General features: G+C 45.7%; 5 protein-coding genes across 5 annotated transcripts in view; 3 read left to right on the top strand and 2 right to left on the bottom strand.

The window, feature by feature from the left end:
• Positions 1 to 498: 498 nt before the first annotated feature.
• On the top strand, positions 499 to 2286 carry PCYB_145160 (hypothetical protein; the record flags this gene model as incomplete). Its single annotated transcript, XM_004224987.1, has 2 exons — positions 499 to 760; positions 857 to 2286. The coding sequence occupies 2 exons, from the start codon at positions 499 to 501 to the stop codon at positions 2284 to 2286; spliced, it is 1692 nt and encodes a 563-aa protein (XP_004225035.1).
• Positions 2287 to 2994: 708 nt separating this feature from the next.
• Positions 2995 to 6654, bottom strand: PCYB_145150 (ubiquitin-activating enzyme e1; the record flags this gene model as incomplete). Its single annotated transcript, XM_004224986.1, has 2 exons — positions 2995 to 3266; positions 3480 to 6654. 2 exons carry the CDS (start codon positions 6652 to 6654, stop codon positions 2995 to 2997), a joined length of 3447 nt encoding a protein of 1148 aa, XP_004225034.1.
• Positions 6655 to 9038: 2384 nt separating this feature from the next.
• PCYB_145140 (hypothetical protein) lies at positions 9039 to 12691 on the top strand (the record flags this gene model as incomplete). Its single annotated transcript, XM_004224985.1, has 3 exons — positions 9039 to 9238; positions 9697 to 10576; positions 12068 to 12691. Coding segments are annotated over 3 exons (1704 nt in total), but the record flags the coding sequence as incomplete, so codon positions are not given.
• Positions 12692 to 14410: 1719 nt separating this feature from the next.
• On the top strand, positions 14411 to 17567 carry PCYB_145130 (hypothetical protein; the record flags this gene model as incomplete). Its single annotated transcript, XM_004224984.1, has 3 exons — positions 14411 to 14771; positions 15882 to 16732; positions 17487 to 17567. 3 exons carry the CDS (start codon positions 14411 to 14413, stop codon positions 17565 to 17567), a joined length of 1293 nt encoding a protein of 430 aa, XP_004225032.1.
• A 375-nt stretch (positions 17568 to 17942) lies between these two features.
• PCYB_145120 (ribosome biogenesis protein) overlaps positions 17943 to 18340 on the bottom strand; it is a gene marked incomplete at both ends in the record, with an annotated part of 1862 nt that continues 1464 nt past the window's right edge. The window contains one exon of the mRNA XM_004224983.1: positions 17943 to 18047. Coding sequence (XP_004225031.1) covers positions 17943 to 18047 — 105 coding nt within the window. The remainder of the gene's footprint in view (positions 18048 to 18340) is intronic.

The raw sequence follows: 18340 nt of genomic DNA, 5'->3' as shown, positions 1-18340 counted from the left end.
CTATTTTAACCGGGTTTGTTTTCCACTTATTGCTAAGTTTATTCCCTTCCACCTGTGGCTACCGAAAGAGGGAAAAATCACCTGCACATGTTCATACACTTTTGCCACATGAGCAGTCAACGAAAAAAAAAATGAAAACAATGAGAACAGGCGAAAGTCGCCCAACTAGGTGAAGTTGTCCCAGGGAAATTGAAAAAATTGTGTAGATAATTTTTGCGCAGTGTCCCGGGAGACTAGAAGCATTGCAACAGTGGACGCCAAAAGATGGGAGGCAACTAGTGTGCAGCATTTACAGCGTGAGTGAAGTGTGAAGGAAAGGGAGTTGCCTCAAGAGGAAAAGAGGAAAAGAGGAAAAGAGGAAAAAAAAATACAAAAAAAACAAAAAAATACAAAATATACCAGAAAACACCCCCACACACCACACCACACCGCAGCCAACTGCCAAGCAACCAACGCTGTCCCCGTTGAGTGGCCCCTCCCCAAGGGAACACACAAAAAATGCTGAAAAATAACCAAAGGAAGTCAAACAAATTCATCCTTATCTCGTTCATTTTAATTTCCTTCCTCGTCCAAATGAACCAGTGCATGGTGGCCAAGTGTCACCTCCCTCACGTGATAAATATGTCCGCAAAAATGGGAGGCGAGACGGAAATTTCAAAGCCGCGTTCAAGGGGGGGTAAAAACGGAAAGTCCTTCTCCCCCCAGTGGGAGGACCAAAAAGGAAGAGAAAAGACAAAACGGGCTTTAACCTTCGTGAGGAGTAATTACACTGTTAGGAGGCGTGCAGACAGAAAAAACGGAAGAAGGGAGAAGAAATCCCCCTGTGAAGTACCAACCCATTGTAACGCAGCTGAAGTGATGAGCACCTCGGCTAGTGATATCCATCGCGGAGTCAACACAGAAGGGGCACTGATCACCAGCTCCGCCGAAATGATGCAACACCTGACGTTTAACTTTGAAGAAGAATGCAACGAAATTATGGTGAGGTTGGGAAATTTCCTACAAGTATCTCCCCATCTGTTATTTAAAGATGTCTGTGTAAACCTGAACAAACTATTCACAAACCTGTACACATATGACCATGAGAACATCCCATTCGCGACAACACAACATACATTAAATGTAACAGATGATGTTATCAGACATAATAAGTTCAAAATTTATTGTGTCCTAGGATTAAAGGTATTGAGAATTTTTCTCATCAAATATTTGAGGAGCTTAAAATTATGCATCCCTGTGGAAGTAAGAAAAAGATACATTCTTGATTTTTTAAAAATTGAATATCTATCCAAAATATATGACCCAAAATATAACCTAATTAAATACTCCACATTTGAGCAACTATCAGAGAAACTGAAAGCCAAGCTGATGTATTTTTATTTAGCTTTAAAACCACAAGACNTTTCTAATGTGTTAATAAAAATTTTTAAAGCAGCCAATTATAAGGATGAGAATGAACTACTGTATAGGTACGTTTATACCTCTAGGTTTACCTCCAGGGGGGGAAAAAGATTTCATCGAATTTTATCCAAGGAGTATCTTCAACTGTATGAGAAAGATAAACTGGTGAAGAGACACCCTTGTGAGGATGACTTATTGTGGGTTCGATTTTTTTATCTTCTCAAGTTGCATAACCCTGAGGTGGTAGAAGAAAAGAAACTCCTGAAGCAGACCTACCGCCTCATCTTCAGCAAAATGGGCTTCTCAAATGATGAGCTTGTCCGTCTCTTTGAGAAACGTGGCTTTCGCATATTTGATGCGCTTCCCATGGAGGAGAACCAGGCAGACATCCCGCAGAACTCCCACACCACACCAAGTAAGACAAGCACAGCAAGCATTCCCGATGCACCCATCACGCGGACCACTCGGGAGAAAGTCCAAATAGGAGGTAAGAGAAAGGCACAACTGGTTAGCTACCTCGGTAACCTCAAAACGTTTGTCTCCAACTATATTCGCTGGAGTAAGAGCATACACCACAACTTTCACTTGCTGAAGACCAATGTGGACGTTCCTAAGGACGCCCTTCACGATGACGCGGTGACTCCACGCACGAACGTGTTTCACGCTGCCGAGTGTAGCGGTTTAGATGGGAGCGGCTCCTCTTCGTCCCCCCCGGGGGACGTGGAACTGTACTGCGAAACTGTTGTGAACAATACGATCGATTTGGTCCTGGACATAATGATCGAGGCCGCAGGGTTCCGCGACATGGCGACCCTCTTTGGCATATACAACTCGCTCAAGGGCAGCAGGGACTTCAAGTTGGTTCACTTCAGGGGGAAATTCTGAGGCCCGTGCGAAGTGAGCCAAGTGAGCGGCGTGAGTGGCATGTGCTGCGTGAGCTGCAGGAGCGGCGCGCGCGGCGATCTCTGCTTAATTCGTTTATAAAATTATATGTTTATTTGTTCGCTATTTGTTTGCTGCTTTTTCGCTACTTTTTCGCAATTTTTTTAATATTTGTTATCTATTTTTTTTTTTTTCACTCCACCGTTCCCGGCTGAGTTGGCAAGAACGCACCACGCCTGCGTCTGTATGCGCTTCTTGCCTTGTCGTGTTTTTTTCTTTTTTTTTTTTGTTTGCCCCACCCCTTTGGTGAGCCATTCGTGAAACGTTCCCAAAACATGCTGACCCGCTCATGGGCGTCAGCAAAAAAATTTCATACATTATAATAGCGCGTGTACCCTGTTAGCGAGTCAGGCACAATGGACCCGCCATCACGTCGCTGCGTCCAACGCGCAAGAAGATGCGTGCACACGGAGGGGTGGCGGGTCGCGGCAGCGAAGCCAGGGGGAGGGGTGTGGACAGCACTCCAGCTATCCAGCTATCCAGCTATCCAGCTATCCAGCTCTCCCCCGATCCCTCTCTCCCCCTATCCCGCTCGCCCCCTATCCCTCTCTCCTCACACCATCCGGACAAACGTGCAGCTGTGACCCCCTGCTTTTCGCCTTCCCCGTGTGGACTTCTCACTTTTGAACCCTCCCACGGGATCCCCTCCTCTCACTTGTAGATAAATTTAATAGACGGTATGAGGACATCCACGAGGTCCTGGTCACTGCAGCTGGCCTCCACCACGATGTAGTTCTTGTCATCGAGCAACTTCTGCTTGGTGATCTCGGAGTAGAGTTCGTGGATGGGCCTGTTGAGGCGCTCCTTGTTGTGCGCGGGCAGGTAGCAGTTGTACAGACACGCGTTTCCCACGGAAATCAGGTTCACTTCGATGCTGAACTGCTCGTTTATGTGGTCGATCAGGTTCTTGATGGTTCCGTTCGCTGCGGGGGGGGAGCGGTTGGTTATGAGGCGGTTAGGGGTGAAGCGGTTGGTGGTAATGCGATTTGTTATAAGGCGGTTAGGGGTGACCCGGTTGGGGTAACCCGGTTGGTGGCGGGGCCGCGGGGCGGGGAAACAGAAAGAGGAAAGGGCACGCCGGTATAATGCACCGCTCTACCGCCCTACCGCTGGACCGCCCTACCGCTGGCGCGTACCTATCTGGATTTGTATTTTGTCCCAGGAGGTGAATCCGTTGGGGATGGCCCTGACGGGGCCCTTCATGAGCTCGTCGTACTCCTTGTCGCGCATCCTGATAGGGGGCATGGGCTCCGAGAACAGGAACAGCGGCAAAGCAGAGTTAATAAAAGCGTTTTTAAAATAAGAAAGCAAGTCCTTCATCTCCTTCTTCTTCTCCTCTGTGGATTTCACATACGTCTCTAAGTAGTTACAGTAATTCACATACTTTAGTAGTTCAATTCCGACCAAGCCAGTAATAATAGATGTGGTGGTAGCCAACGCAGGGATGATTTTCCCTGCAACTATCTTAGCCTTCAGTTTATCACAAGTCTCAATTTTGTAATTAATAGCTCTCAGATTAGCAAAGGAATAAATAAAATTTACATGCATATTAGTCTCTTCATCTTTATCAAATTCGATTGGAGATACTTTCACGTGATCACATTCTATGTTTAGTAACTCTTTGCAAAAATCCTGAATCATTTTTTCATCATCTACGAAGGAGATAGAAATATTGTTAAGATTTTTTTCATCCATTTTTACTTTCACTTTTTTTGGTTGAAATGGTTTGACTTCAATTTGGCTAGCTACATCTAAGATATATTTCATATCATAACATTGTGGGATATTATAAACCTGTGCAAATAGATTAGATGTGGAGAAAAGGAATTCTTTTACAAATTCGTTGTTTATATCGAAGGGAATAACTTGTGGTGGTTTCTTTTGACCAACCCAAAAGAACTCCCCACTGGCTAATTTGTAATCTAATGGGAAGGAGTATAACAGCTGATTAATTTGGTTAATAAAATTGGTGTAGAATAAATCTACTGCTTTTTTTATACAAAATTTAAAATTGGATTCTTTGGAGACCTCCCTCAGTGTAGTCAAAACATTATGCATAGTTTCTAAGAGAGATGCATTATTCCCTTCTTCTTCCACTTTTTTCACATATTCCTTTTTGTCCTTTAAAAATTCTTGCAGACTTAGAGGTGTGTTGTAAAACAGACCTTGAAATATATCTCTCGCGTATTCAATCGTGTGTATAATATCGTAGGGGAAGTGCTTCAGTGTGCACAATGGGATGGAATCTTCAGGAGGGTCATAACTATCATTATATGACTGAGTCAGGAAGGGCAGAATTATTTGCACATTTCCCTTCGTTCCTAAAGTACCTGATTCAAACAAGGGTTTAGAATACCAAACACATTTATTATCTACGTATTGTCTCGCTTGAATATTATCCAAAGCATTCACTATCATATTTTGTTTCGTCCAAAATTTTTCGTTAAATAGATGTTCATTCTCTGTTCCAACTTTGGTTTCAAGCGATTCTACATTCATATTTGGGTTCTTCTTCTTTATAATCTCAGATGCAACTAGCGATTTCGATTTTCCAACATTTTCTCTCCTAAAAAGGAACTGTCTATTCAGATTCGACACTTCTATGTTATCATTATCTGTAATGGTAAGCTTCCCACTCTCCCTAACTGAGCACATATCTAATAGGGAAAAGAGCTTAGCATACTCACATCCTAACGCTCCTGATCCTACAAGAAATACATTTAATTCGTTAAGTCTTTTTTGGAAGGCCTTCCCAAACACAGTAATGATATTATCATTTTTGCTATTCTCCTTTGCAATATCATCATTTTTTACACCAGTGTCTCCTTCCTTGCCAAGTGAAATGCATTCGAAAAAGTCCAAATAGAGTAGCTGATATATGGGCATATACTTCCCTGTAAATTTTATTACCTCCTGTGCTAGTAACCCTCCAAAGAAGGAGGCTACTGGTGCAAGATGAGCTGTACAATACTTAGCCACATTTAGCACAACATCTTTTTTCACCTCCTCCACAGCATACGTCCTCTTTACTTGCTTATCCTCCTCGTTCAATCGAACCGCTATTTGAAATACCTTCTCGAAGGCCTCCTCCTCAAAGTTATGTGGTAACATATTATTATTCTCTGCTTCGTACCTTTTCAATGCCTGGATAGCATAGTGCAGCTGGTTGCTCATGTCACACTTGGCATAATCGGAAATGAGGAAGGACTGGGGGGGCGGTACATCTTCGTAGATCGTTTCGCCGTCCGACGTTGTAAAGGGGCTCCCGGTTGGCACTCCCCCGGTTGGCGCTCCCCCGGTTGGTGTTACCCCACTTGGCGCTCCTACACTTGGCGCTGCTCCACTTGGCGTTACCCCACTTGGCGCTGCCCCACTTGGCGCTGCTCCACTCGGCGCTGCTCCACTCGGCGCTGCCCCACTCGGCGCCCCCTCCCAGGACAAGGGCACTCCGCAAATAAAATCATACGGCTGGAAATCCATCCTGAGGTGGCTCTTCACCTGAGTGCACTCTCCCCCCTTTAAGTAATCATCAAACTGAGACGTATCCCCAATTGTGAAGGTATATTTGAGCATATCCTTTATCTTGTAAATTTTGTTATTAATTTGACTCATCCCTTCTACGTTGTTAAATTTGACGTAGTCTCCTTTTTGGAAGGGGGTACCCTTATCACAGTCGAAAGAGACCACTCCCTCAGGGGCTTTGCTTATCTTACTGATGTTGCACGATTTGGTATTCTCCCCATCCTTATCGTAACAAACGAAACCTTTTCCAAAATCTACAAAGAGGTACCCACACAAGCCATATATATTGCAGCATAGGAAGGCGATTTTTTTGGCAGGAGATATACTTCTCACCATTTTGCTATACTTAACTAAATGAGAGTGACTCACATCGCAACATACAACCACATCAAAGGATTGGAGAAACTCCTCGTTCAACTCTCCTTTGTAGTTGTATATGTGTACATAGCTATTCAATTCCTGCAACTGCTTTATCACTGCATCACTTCGAGTTACTTTCTTCTCCACATCTTCTTCGTCTACATAAAAATTCACCCCTATGTCGGATACTTGGCACACGTCATTATCGTATATACACACTGACTTGGGTCCCGATAAAATTAAGTTCTTTGCACATTCCAAACCAACACTCTTCACGTTCACGATGAGGACGTTCAGTTTTATCAGTTTATTCATTAATTCAAATCCGTAGGTTCCCAACTGCCTTGAATAAAGATCTGCGTCTATCTGTTCGTTCTCCTTCTTGCCCACCACGTTGCATCCTTCGGGGGCTTCCCTTTTTCCTTCCATCTCCTCGACGTTAACGGATTCGTACGTTCGCTGTTTTTTCTGCAGGGGGGGGAGCGGCATCGTAAGTGTTGCCCGCACCGTCAGGAACGCGGCATCGTGAGTGTTGTCCGCACCGCCAGGAACGCGGCACCATCCGGATTAGAATTAGCGCGGGTATTCACGCTAGCACTCTTGCTCGCGCAGACGCGAATGGGACCTACCAGGGGAGGGTTTTTCTGTTGCATAATAATGAGCTACGGCGGTGACTTGTTTCGTGAAATTGAGAAGGGTATGGTTAGCTGCGGCGAGTTGCGATGGGTAGCGCCGTTGCTGAGGGGGTCGCCTGCCGGTACCGCTACTCAGCTACGACGCGGCGCAGAAATGGATGCACGCACGGTGTGTGCGCTTTCTCAGCGGCTGCTTCGTGTACCCCCCAAGGGAAGTTACCTCGCCTTGGCGATTCGTGCTGTCCTCTCCGTCGCGTCGCGTCGCAGCTTTGCCGCTTTGCCGCTTTGCCGCTTTGCAGCTTTGCGCCTTTGCACCTTTGCAGATTGGCCTCTCCGCCCGCTTCTTACACGGTTAATTTCGCCTTTCCCGTCGCGGCATACAACACGATGGGACGCAGCCCCCAGGTATACAGTCCAAGCCGACGGACTTGCGCAACGAACTTCGCGCTTCGTGCTTCGCTGGAGGTGTGCCTCTCCAATGGGGGGTGACTTTCTTACAAAGCTTATCAATTTCGCAGGCATACAAAATTGAGTTTTTTTTTTTTTTTTTTTTTTTTTATTTACTTCTGCGTTTAAGTTGGTGTATGCAATGGGCAAAAAAAAAAAAAAAAAAAAAAAAAAAAAAAAAAAAAAAAAAAAAAAAAAAAAAAAAAAAAAAAGTAACCCCTTTATCGTACATCTTTACCTATATGCTTACGAACATCCCATAACGCTTGCTAACTCATGTACAGAGTGAAAAAAATGACGAGCCGGTGATGGCCCGTCGGGGCACCCTTAACATATGTGGCAAGGGGCGCGCGCCACCCCTCGGTGCGTGATCCTGCGCGAGGGTAGTGAATTGAATGTGCACACGAGGGAAGTAGGGAAGTAAGGAAGAAGGGAAGAGCGCAGGAAAGCAGAAGAAGCCGAAGCCGAAGCAGAAGATGCGTGTATCCCCCGTGGGTGTGCGCGGCAGGCTGCCCTTAGGATGCGTATGCCCATTCAACCAACGCCACACCCAACCCTTGCTTTCACTTTTTCAGTCGCTCATAGTCGAAGCGAATGGCTTGGTGAACTGTCTTCTTCCAACACGTGGTCTCCTTCCTTTCCGTTTTCGCAGCCGAGTTGTTTAACCATTGCCACGCCTCAGGCAGCACCGTACAGGTTTGTGTCCTCGGCAGATCCAAGCTTAAGCGCCCACAGAGGTGCACCCACAGAGGTACGCACATTTGTGAGCTACCACCGGGTGACTGTCGAGGCGCCGCCTGTGCATTGTACACGCAAAGCCCATAAGTTTTTACATGATACTTCCACGTGTGCAATTTTCACGTTGTCACTCTCGCGAAGGGGGTAGTATAGCAGCTCAGGGCGTTTCCCCCAAGCATTTTTTTTCTTTTTTCTTCATTTTACGTAGCATGCCATGTGGCTACCTCATGTTGCCACGTTACGAACACAAAAATTATCACCTCCGTTTCAGCGTCACATGGCTGTACAAAAACGAACGTTTGTCAGTCGCTAACTTAATTGTCATTTTTTTTCTTCATTTTTAGCTGCTACTTTGTTTCGTTTAGTATCTTCTTCCCACTTTTGCATCGTGCGTATTCCTGTGGTGCAGATTTTCCCCATACGAGTTTTGCTTTAATTTTTTTTCCACTTCTTCCACGTCTTCTACTTTTTCCACATTTTCTACTTTTTCTACTTTTTCTGCTTTTTCAACTTTTTTTTTTTTTTTTTTTTTCCTTTCCTGCTGCGATATGACATATGAAGGCGACATAATAAGCAGGTGGAGTCTTCGCAGGATTAATCACCTCCGTTAGGACTTTGCAAATGTCGGAGTGTGTGTTTTTCTCTTCCTGACCAACCCGCATGACAAACCCGCATGACAAACCGTATGACCAACCCGGAAGACCACCCCCTTTGCGTAACTCCCGTGAATGCATTTTCAATTTGTGGGAGGTGGTTTTTCCTCCCAGGATGTCCCTCCCCCCCCATAGAGAGCATCCCACAACGCACCTGGAGAGCGATTACAAAAACATCAAAAGAGAGGTATAGTCTCCATTTGGCGCGCCTCTCTTCCAAGGGGGGTGATTTCCTCAGCGGGACACTCTCATAGGAGGTACTCTATCATAGGAGGCACTCTCTCAGAGGAGGTACTCTCTCAGAGGAGGTACTCCGTAGGGAAACTACCCAAACCGAACCATGTTCCTCAGTCTAATAAAGGGCCTCGAAAAAAATGAGGCTAAGGAGGACATAATCAGCGTGAATATCCAAAGATTGCTTGGAGACAAAACATACGAAAAGAGAAAAAAAGGAGCACAGGAAATTGCAGAAGTGGTGAAACTCTTATTGCTAAAGGAAAAGGAAGATAAACAGATGCAGGTAGATTACATACTCAACGAGTGTGACAAAGAGGGAGGTGTATTAGATGAATACAATAACTTTGCACACAAGGATGTGCACTCATTTGAGGGGTTGAATTCGAAGACTGAGGTGGACGTGGTAAACAGCGAACACTACTTTAGGGACTACACCGAAGAGGGGAAGAGAACCGACGAGGTGAATGCAGAGCAAGGGAAGAGAACCGACGAAGTGAGTGCAGAGCAGGGGGAGAAGATCGACGAGGTGAACATCGAACAGGACAACAACCATCGGGAAAAAAAAAACGGAGAAAGGGAAAAGATGAACAGCCTGCTGAAAGAACCGAGCGAAGAGAAGCTCCTCCTGGGGTCAGAAATTATCAAGAAACTCCTCCTGGAGAAGTACCAAGAAAACTGCTATATTGACTCGGCAATCGGGAAGTCAACAGGTCTGTTTAACGGCAAGTATGATCGAGGAATGTCCGCCATAACACCCTCAGAGATGAGCCAAATGGAAAAAAAAAATATATGAACAAGTCAGGCAAATCAAGCGGATTGAGCCAACTTAGTCAGGTAAACCAAGTATTATACGAACACGACGCTGATATAGAGAACATCGCCAATAAATACCAAAACAAAAAGGTGATAAGTATAATAAATTTTTTGAAGGAAAAATTTGTTCAGAGTATTAACCCTGCGGAAAGGTGTGGAGGACTCATAGCCTTGGCCTTCATCTCGATCACTGTAGATACACAAATAAAGTTTTACTTCTCAGCCATTTTGAAGTTAATCGTGTCATGTGTAAGTGACCCTGACTCCAAAGTGAGATATTATGTGTGTGAAAGTTTGTACAATCTTTGCAAAGTGTCCAAAAGTGTAGTTTTTTATCATATCGAAGATATTTTTGATTGCCTCTTTCGTATCTTTTCCGATTCTTGTCCAAATGTAAAAAGTGGAGGAGCCTTTCTTGATAATTTATTAAAAGACCTGACTTGTTCATACAATAATGTTTTTAATATATACAAAATTATTTTCATTTTGAAAGAAAGAATTGGGATAGAAAATTCAAACGCGAGACAAGTCATCCTATCATGGCTACTTCTCTTTCAAAATATCAAAACGGTAAATTTATTTGAATATTTTCACTTCTTCATTAGTGATCTCTTCTTTATGTTGGCAGATCAAAATAGAGATATTCAAAGACAAGCAAATCAATGTCTTGATTTATATGTAGATCAAATTATCACTTCAAATTATGAACAAGTCAGGTCATTTTTTAAACATATTGCTTTTATTTTTATTGAGTTTTGTAATCACAAAAATACGATTATAAAACATAAGTGTCTCCTTTGGCTTTATCATTTTATTCAAATTTTAAATGTTCATTTTTATGACATATATAGAAATGCAAAGAAAAATAATTTTTTCATTTGTGAATTGATTAAAAGAATTATCGCCTGCACAGCTCATCTGCATTTTGATATCCATTACACTGCTAGGAAGTGTAGCGAGCTTTTGATTAGTTTTATTAAATTTTCTGAGATGAAGTGCGCTCCTCTTTTGACTAAACTCGTGTGTGCCATTATTTGCAGCACTGTCAGCAAGGTCGAGCTCTCCGGGAGGAATGAAGTCAACCATACGAAAGAAGCCAAGTATTCTGTGGAGGCCCAACCCGCGAGCGAAGCAAACTCACCACGAGAAATTAACCATAGGAGGAGCAAACCGCTCCACGTGAGCAGGCGCGCCAAGGGAAGTGCTGAGCACACCCCGCAGAGGAGAAGCCAACCAGGGAGTGATCACACCCTGGGGGGGAGAAGCGAGCCAGGGAAGGACCCCTCCCGCCGGAGACGCCCACCGAGGTGCGAACGGAGCAGGAGCGAATCGGGGGAGACCAACATGCCCGGCGAGCCACATAAGGCAGATAAGGCAGATCAAGCAGATACAGCAGATTATGCAGATGAGCCAGACGAGGCAGACGGGGCAGACGGGGCAGACGGGGCAGACGGGGCAGACGAACCGCCCTTGCCAGAGGGCGCGCGTGGTGGAGGGAGCGACTCCTTCAGCTACGAGTCGTACAACCTGTTTTACCCGGAGGGGGGCTCCTCGGACGAGGGGAGAAGCAAAGAGGGCGTCCCTGTGACGGAGAGTGGCCAAGAAGGGGCGCGGGCGGACACGCCCCCCATTGGCATCGATGGCGAAGCAATCGAGGTGAACGAACAGCAGAGGGGGAAGCATCAGAAGAGGGAGGAGGAGAAGCAGGGGGAGCACCTGGGGGAGCAGCAGGAGGAGCAGCAGGGGGAGGCCCCTCCCCGGCGCAACAGCTACAACGCGAAGTTCCTGCAGAAGCACGAGAGGTTGATGAGCGAACTGAGGGGGAAGAAAATTCCGCTGCGGGATCCCCTCAAGACGGAGGCATACTACATTAGGAAGCTCGCCAGGCGGGGGAGCCGCCACGGGTACGCCAGCGAGGGGGAGGGCGCAGGCAGGGGAGCAGTCAGGGGTGCAGTCAGGGGTGCAGTCAGAGGTGCGGCTAGAGGTTCAGGCGAGGGTACAGACGCGGAGGGGGAAGCACACCCAGAGAGAGAAGCAAACCTAGAGGGGGAGGCACACCTAGAGAGAGAAGCAAACCTTCGCGGTGGTGCAAACCTACGCGGTGGTGCAAACCTACGCGGTGGTGCAAACGAGAAGGGAGCTGCAAAGCGCCGCGCGGATCCCCCCTCGGATCTAGAGGAAGATATTTTTCAAGACAACCTGGATAAGCGGAGCATCTACCCAGTAATCATCTGCCTGCAATGGCTGATCGAAATTCTGATGTATAAAAACGAAGTGATAAAGAAACAGTACGATGAAATAATTACGTGTGTGTTTAAGTGTCTCAGAAGCAATGACAAGCAGGTGGTACTGCTCTCCCTAACGGTTCTATCCGCCATGTGTTCCACTGTGGATAATAAATTTCATTTCTACGAGCAAGTGAGTAACGGTTTGATTGCTCTCTTTCGAAACGATGACCAATTGCTAATGCACAAGGGGAAAATCATTGTCCAACATATATCACGCTGCCTGAACAACAAAAAATTTTTTGCCTACCTCTCCTACTCTCTAATTAGTGAAGAAAAAATATCCTTTGTCACGAAATTTATTCAAGTCTTAAGTTGGGTACTTTTAACATCAGAAGAGACTAAGTACCTACGTAATGCCCTTTTTCTAAAGAAGCAGTATTCGTTATTCTCTCTCATTTTGATTGCTTGGTTGAGGAACCCAATCTCTGCCATTTCGTTTCTTTTATGGTTACAGAAATACAAATTGGCTTACCTCATTTGCTCATACTTGTCGTTATTGAATCTAAACTCTGATTTTTTTCATCAGCTTGATAATTTAATTTTTCTTTTGGAGTCTCCGATTTTTTCAAAACAGAGGATCCACCTTGTGTATCCACAGAACTATCCCTTTTTAATAAAATCCCTCATGATACTCTCCTTGATGCTTCCGCTCAATACGTCTAATAATATTTTACAGAAGAGACTACAGATTTCCCAGCTCTCCATATTGACAAACGGTCAGAAGGTCCCGCACTTCCTCGACGCGCACAACCACAACGGGTTGCTGCACGGGGAGGGCGATAGGAAGGGGGAGGTGGACCGGCACGGTCAGGATGGCGGAAACTGGCAGCATGGCGAAAACGGTCAGCATGGCGAAAACGGTCAGCATGACGGGAACTGGCAGCATGACGAAAACTGCGTACAGGGCCAACATGACCAAGTGGTCGAATTGCTCAAAATGGAAGACGAAGAAGAAAAAAAAGAATACAGCCTTATCGAACTTACCGAGGAGGAAAAGTCCAAAGAGGACGCTAAGTGGAACGACAAATATAATTCCCTCCTCAGTGCCGTGCGGCACAAGCTCGTCACTCAGGGCCTCCCCGAACAGGCCTCAGACGAGTGCACCGAATTTGTGAACATCTTTAAGACGCTTCTCCGCTCCAGCCACATTGTTAAGTATTACGTCTAGGGGGGGGGCGCCGAGCGAAGCGAAGCGGCGAGTGAAGTGGTGGGTGACCGAGTTGCTGACCACGCCGCTTATCACGCTTACCACGCTTACCACGCTCACCGCCCATCTGCCACGTCTTCCTAACAAGCGAAAAAATGCCACACCACACATACCCATAGCTGCCCACCCGGTGTCCTTTTTCTTTTTTTTTCCTTTTTCACCACAAACGTTGGTGCTGTTTGTTAAATTTATTGTCATTCGGCGTGAATTTTTTTTTTTTTTTTTTTTTTTTTTCATGCTCACGCCTTTTTGGAGGCAAGCCAAACGAGTTGCCTTGTCGTGGCCATCGCGCAGCCCCCGCATGTGTTGTTGTTCATCTCCCATGGTGACCTAATTCGAATTACTCCTTTTGTTTAACTAGCAAAGTGTGTTCCCTTAAAATGGTTTGGATGTTTCGCAAAGGGACACGCAACGTGCATCTCCTTTCCTTCGTCCTCACGCTCCTGTGCTTTACCACTCATTGGTTGGAAGACATCGGCGGAACTCCTACAAGGGGAAAAAGAACTCATCAGTTTAGCAGCGAATACGACCCTGAGGAAATGACACGGCGGTCCTACTATATACCCCCATGGTGTCACCCTTCCCATTTTGCCACTATAAACCGTAACGCTTTACTTTTTTTTCTCCTCTTTGCGGCAAAGATAAGCTGAAAAAAAAAAAATAAAATAAAATAAAATAAAATAATTACCAGCTGTGATGAAACTTTTTAAAAAAAAACCCCCCCCCCGTTGGAACTCTCCCTAATTAAGGTGATACGGCAACTGCCGCTTGACGATGCAATTCGTGACGGGGCCCTAAGCTGTTAGCACAAAGAGGTGAATCGAGCGTGGAGGTGAGCTTCGTTGGCCTTTTTTTTTTTTTTTTGCGTGACTCTGGTTCACCTTGTTAGAGGCACAGTAGGGAGAGAGTCGCATTAAGAAGGCATATCCAAGTTAATTAAAGTGAAGGATACAAAATCAAGAGAGCGGCTTGTTTGATAGGCTGCATTCCTCCCAGCCTACTTCCCCCCGATTGGCAGAGCCCAACGGAGTGACCGTCCAACCGACTGTCCACCGACCACATGGAGAGAATAACCCCAGGCTGAAAACATCACATGGGTGAAAACTCGAAACGATTTGTTTTTCCTGACCCCTCCCCTGAGTAGAAGGGTCGCCGAATGAATCCACTATGGAGAAGGAAAAACGCTCTCAGAAAAAAAAAAGGAAAAAAGATGAAGGACAAAAAAGTGAGGGAAGCGAGAAGGGTGGGGAACCTCACAGCACAAGCAATTACGGAGAAAGCGGCCTAGACCAGGGCCATCCCGACAATGATGACTCGGATAGCCAAGAAGAAATGAGCGACTTGGAGGACCTCCCAGAATACGAAAGAGAACTAATCCTCGCGAAGAGGCATGAAGAACACATGATAAAGGAACATCGAAGAATTCTCCTAAAAAAGGTGAAGCCACAGTTACAATCGGAAAAAACAGATCAGGATGATGACACCAACCATGTGGTGCAGGGAGGGAAATCAGTTGGCACTGCCCTAGGTAGTAAAGCCACCCTGGGGAAGGCAAAGAAAAAAGTTGTTCCCCCTTTGATGGAGAAAGCGGACGTGTTGGGTAAGTCTACCAAAGAAATGGCAACAACAGGAAAAAAACAAAATAAACAAAATTTGAAAACGGGAAGGGGAGGTACCACTGTGAGTTCTACTGTGGAGAAAAATCTACACAGAAATGACTCACATGATGAGATCAGAAAAGGGAAGGATCCTTCTCTCTCACAGATGCAGGAGAAGGAGACCACCAAACAGAGAGAAAACGAAAAGCTTGATTATCCAGCTGCTACAGTGAAGGGTGGAACAAAGGGGGATACTGTCAAGGGTAGACGTTTGAGCAAAGTGTGCAGCGAGACGGAGGACTCCTCCAGGTCAGACCACTCCTGTCGTAGAAAGAAGAGCGTAAAAAAAAAAATGAAGAAAAAGGAAACCCTACACACACAGGGGGGAGATAGCAAAAATTTCGATGTGACCACGTCGGAGGAGAGGAGAGAAGACTGGAACAAGAAAAAGAAAGTGCTCAGGAAGGGGTCCCACTTGTATGAGAGTAAACAAACACTACGAGATAAGCGGCCCGACTGTGATGATAGCGGTGATAGCGGTGACAGTCGTGGAAGCCGTGGCAGCCGCTACAGCCGTGACAGCCGCGACAGCCGCGACAGCCGAGGCGGGGAGAAGAAGAAGAAGCGGGAAGACCGCACACGAAGTAGGAGCGTCACAAAGGATCACCATCAAGGGAAGAAACTCTTCGACGATTCGAAGGATGCAAGTGATCATTACGGAGGAGGGAAAGGAGACCAATTTGCTAAGGAGACAAAAACACCTGAACAGTTAATACAAATTTACAAGGAAGAAAAAAAAATTAAACTAGAGCTGTATAAATATATGACATACGAAATTATTACTTATTTTCAATTAAAAAAAACCTTTCTCCTGGACATGAGTGAGCATGTTAATTTCGCTTACCATGTCATTGGTCACTTGATTAAAGTTAACGATGCGAGTCTCCTGGTTAGACTTGCCAATGGGGAAAGGATCAAAAATGACTCGGCGGGAGGTACCCCCTTTGGCAGTAACCCGGTGGGAGGCATCCCCTTTGGAGGTAACCCCCTTGGGAGTAACCCTGTGGGAAGCACCCCCCTTGGGAGCACCGCTGCTGGTGGGAAGAACGCCCCCAAGGAGGAGAAGGAAGAAGGGGGGGGCATCAACACAACAAGTGCACACACAAACCAAAATAATCAAAAAAATATTTTCTTCATAACCAACGTTGTAAAAAGCGAAAATTATTTCTGTATCGATAGACACACAAACGTGAAATTTGAACTAGCTCATTTGGAGAACATAGAAAATGCACACTTCTTCACACGAATAAAGAGCCGAATGATAAAAAATAAAAAGCTACAAATAAATGAGTTATCATCACATGATAATCCTTCTCTCCCACATGGTGGTAGTACCTTCCTATGTGATCTGAATAACATATGTGATCAAAAATTCTCCGTGGATGAATATAATTGCATTAAGTTATTTTCCATAGATGTACAAATTTTAAAAAATTTCTATCAATTTTTGAGAGAGAAAATTGAAGACTTAAAAAATTTTCGTTATACAGACAAACAAATTGCAGACTTGGTAGAAATGAAAAAGAAGCAAAGCTTTCATGAAATTTTTAGCAACAAGAAAGGCTTGGATTCTGTTCCTATTTCTCGTATTACTGTACAGAGGGAGATTTGCTCCATTCAAAGAGAAATTGATACGCTGAATTACTCCATGAGGAGAACCAACCCTCGGGACCACCATGCTCTGTCACAGCTGGGCCACCAAATTGATGCCCTCACGAGGAAGAAGGACATCCTGAAGGGGCAGCTGCAGAAGGCTAGAAGTAACACAAAGAGTGGAGCAGCGGCGCGGAGTAGCACAGCGGGTGGAACAGCGGCTCTCCACCGTTTGTCTGTGTGCGCCCATTTGAATGCCCACTTGCATCTCCCTCCTCATGCACCCTGCACAATTTCCCCTCCCTTTCAGCCAACCTCGCGCCCAACAGACTCACGGAGGGAGTCCACCACGAGCGAGATAAAACAGTCTCAAAGGATAAGCCCCTCAACAGTTACAGGAGCGCCCCCCTCAAGGAGGAACTCCCTCACAAGTTATTCGGTATGCCGCTTGCACCCATGGGGAAAAACAAAGCGTGTCATCATGGCATATATTCCCGTCACCGTTGCTGACCCACGACGGGTTTCGAATCGCTCTACAAACTGCTCACTCCAAACTGCTCACTCCAAACTACTCACTCCAAACTGCTATCCAAACTGCTCATTCACAGGGGCGGAGGAACGGACCGGCATCTCCCAGCTAGCCAATTACATCCACGAGGAAAAAAAGAACTTTATCAATTTTGTCACGGGGAAGTTTGCTGATCTGCCTTTGGACGTCCACAACAAAATTGTCAGCCATTTTTTGCTCGGCTGTCTGCAGAGGGACCAAGTAAAAAAAAAAGGAAAAAAAGAAGGAAAATAAAAAGAGAGCACCTATAGGGGCACATTAATGTCGTTCCTTTGACACACTGCTCTGTGGTCTCCGCTTACGGTTTGCACGTGTACCCGCGTAACACTTGGGGACCATCTCACTGCCACGTCTCCCCCAACGTTACCCCATCGCTACCCCATCGCTACATCATGTATAACCCACGCCCGCGTTTCTCCTTTAGGCCTACTTGGACGACCCGCCGGCGGACAGCTCGGAGGAGGAATCGGGGGAGGACTACCATCTCTTCGGGGGTAACAAATGACGAAAAAAAAAGGGGCCCACCAAAGTGTGCACAAAAATGAGCGCAAAAGTGAGCGCAAAAATGAGCGCAAAAATGAGCACAAAAATGAGCACAAAAATGAGCACACATGAAAACATGCAACATATGTGCACCACCCCTGCAGTCAACATCGCTAGTCGTGTAACTCCCTTCGAGGAGCTGAAGCGGAAGAATTTTAACTGACCGGGCTGGCCTGACAGCGCGACACACAAATGGGAAAGGAGCAGCAAGGGGACAGAAGGTATGTATAATCCCCTCAGATGGGCCGCATTCTCCCTGAGAGCATAATATTCCACGCCGCCGGATCATCCTGTAGAGACTCTGCTAAGGGATGGGCACCCCTCCCCTCACGCAAAATTAGTCATTTAAAAAATGCGTAAGCTTGGAACAAACGGCAACGGTGGACAGAGGGAGATCCGACACACGGATGACATAGTCGAAGGGGAAACACTCAGAATCGGTCTTCGAAATTGATTCGATAAAGTGTGTCAGGTCGAATGCGGTGGACAGAGAAAGGAAAAATGAATAGTCGTTCTTTGTCTCCTTTATCTTCTTCGATAGCTTTTTAACATCTGCGGGAAAACCCATGTTTGAAATTCCGATGCAGCTGAAGGGGGGAGAGAAAGAAGGGGGACACAATGGATAGCGTGGTGGGTTCAAGCTGCAGCCGTCGCGATTATCCACGCAACTGCAGCTGCAGTTGTTTCTCTCTCTCGCTTGTTTTTTTTTTTTTTTTTTTTTTTTTTCTTCTCTTC

Source organism: Plasmodium cynomolgi, chromosome 14 (assembly GCF_000321355.1).
Source record: "Plasmodium cynomolgi strain B DNA, chromosome 14, whole genome shotgun sequence".
NCBI classification, from domain to species: Eukaryota; Apicomplexa; class Aconoidasida; order Haemosporida; family Plasmodiidae; genus Plasmodium; species Plasmodium cynomolgi.
The sequence above is the reverse complement of the archived record's forward strand: the minus strand, read 5'-3'. Positions and strand labels throughout refer to the sequence as shown.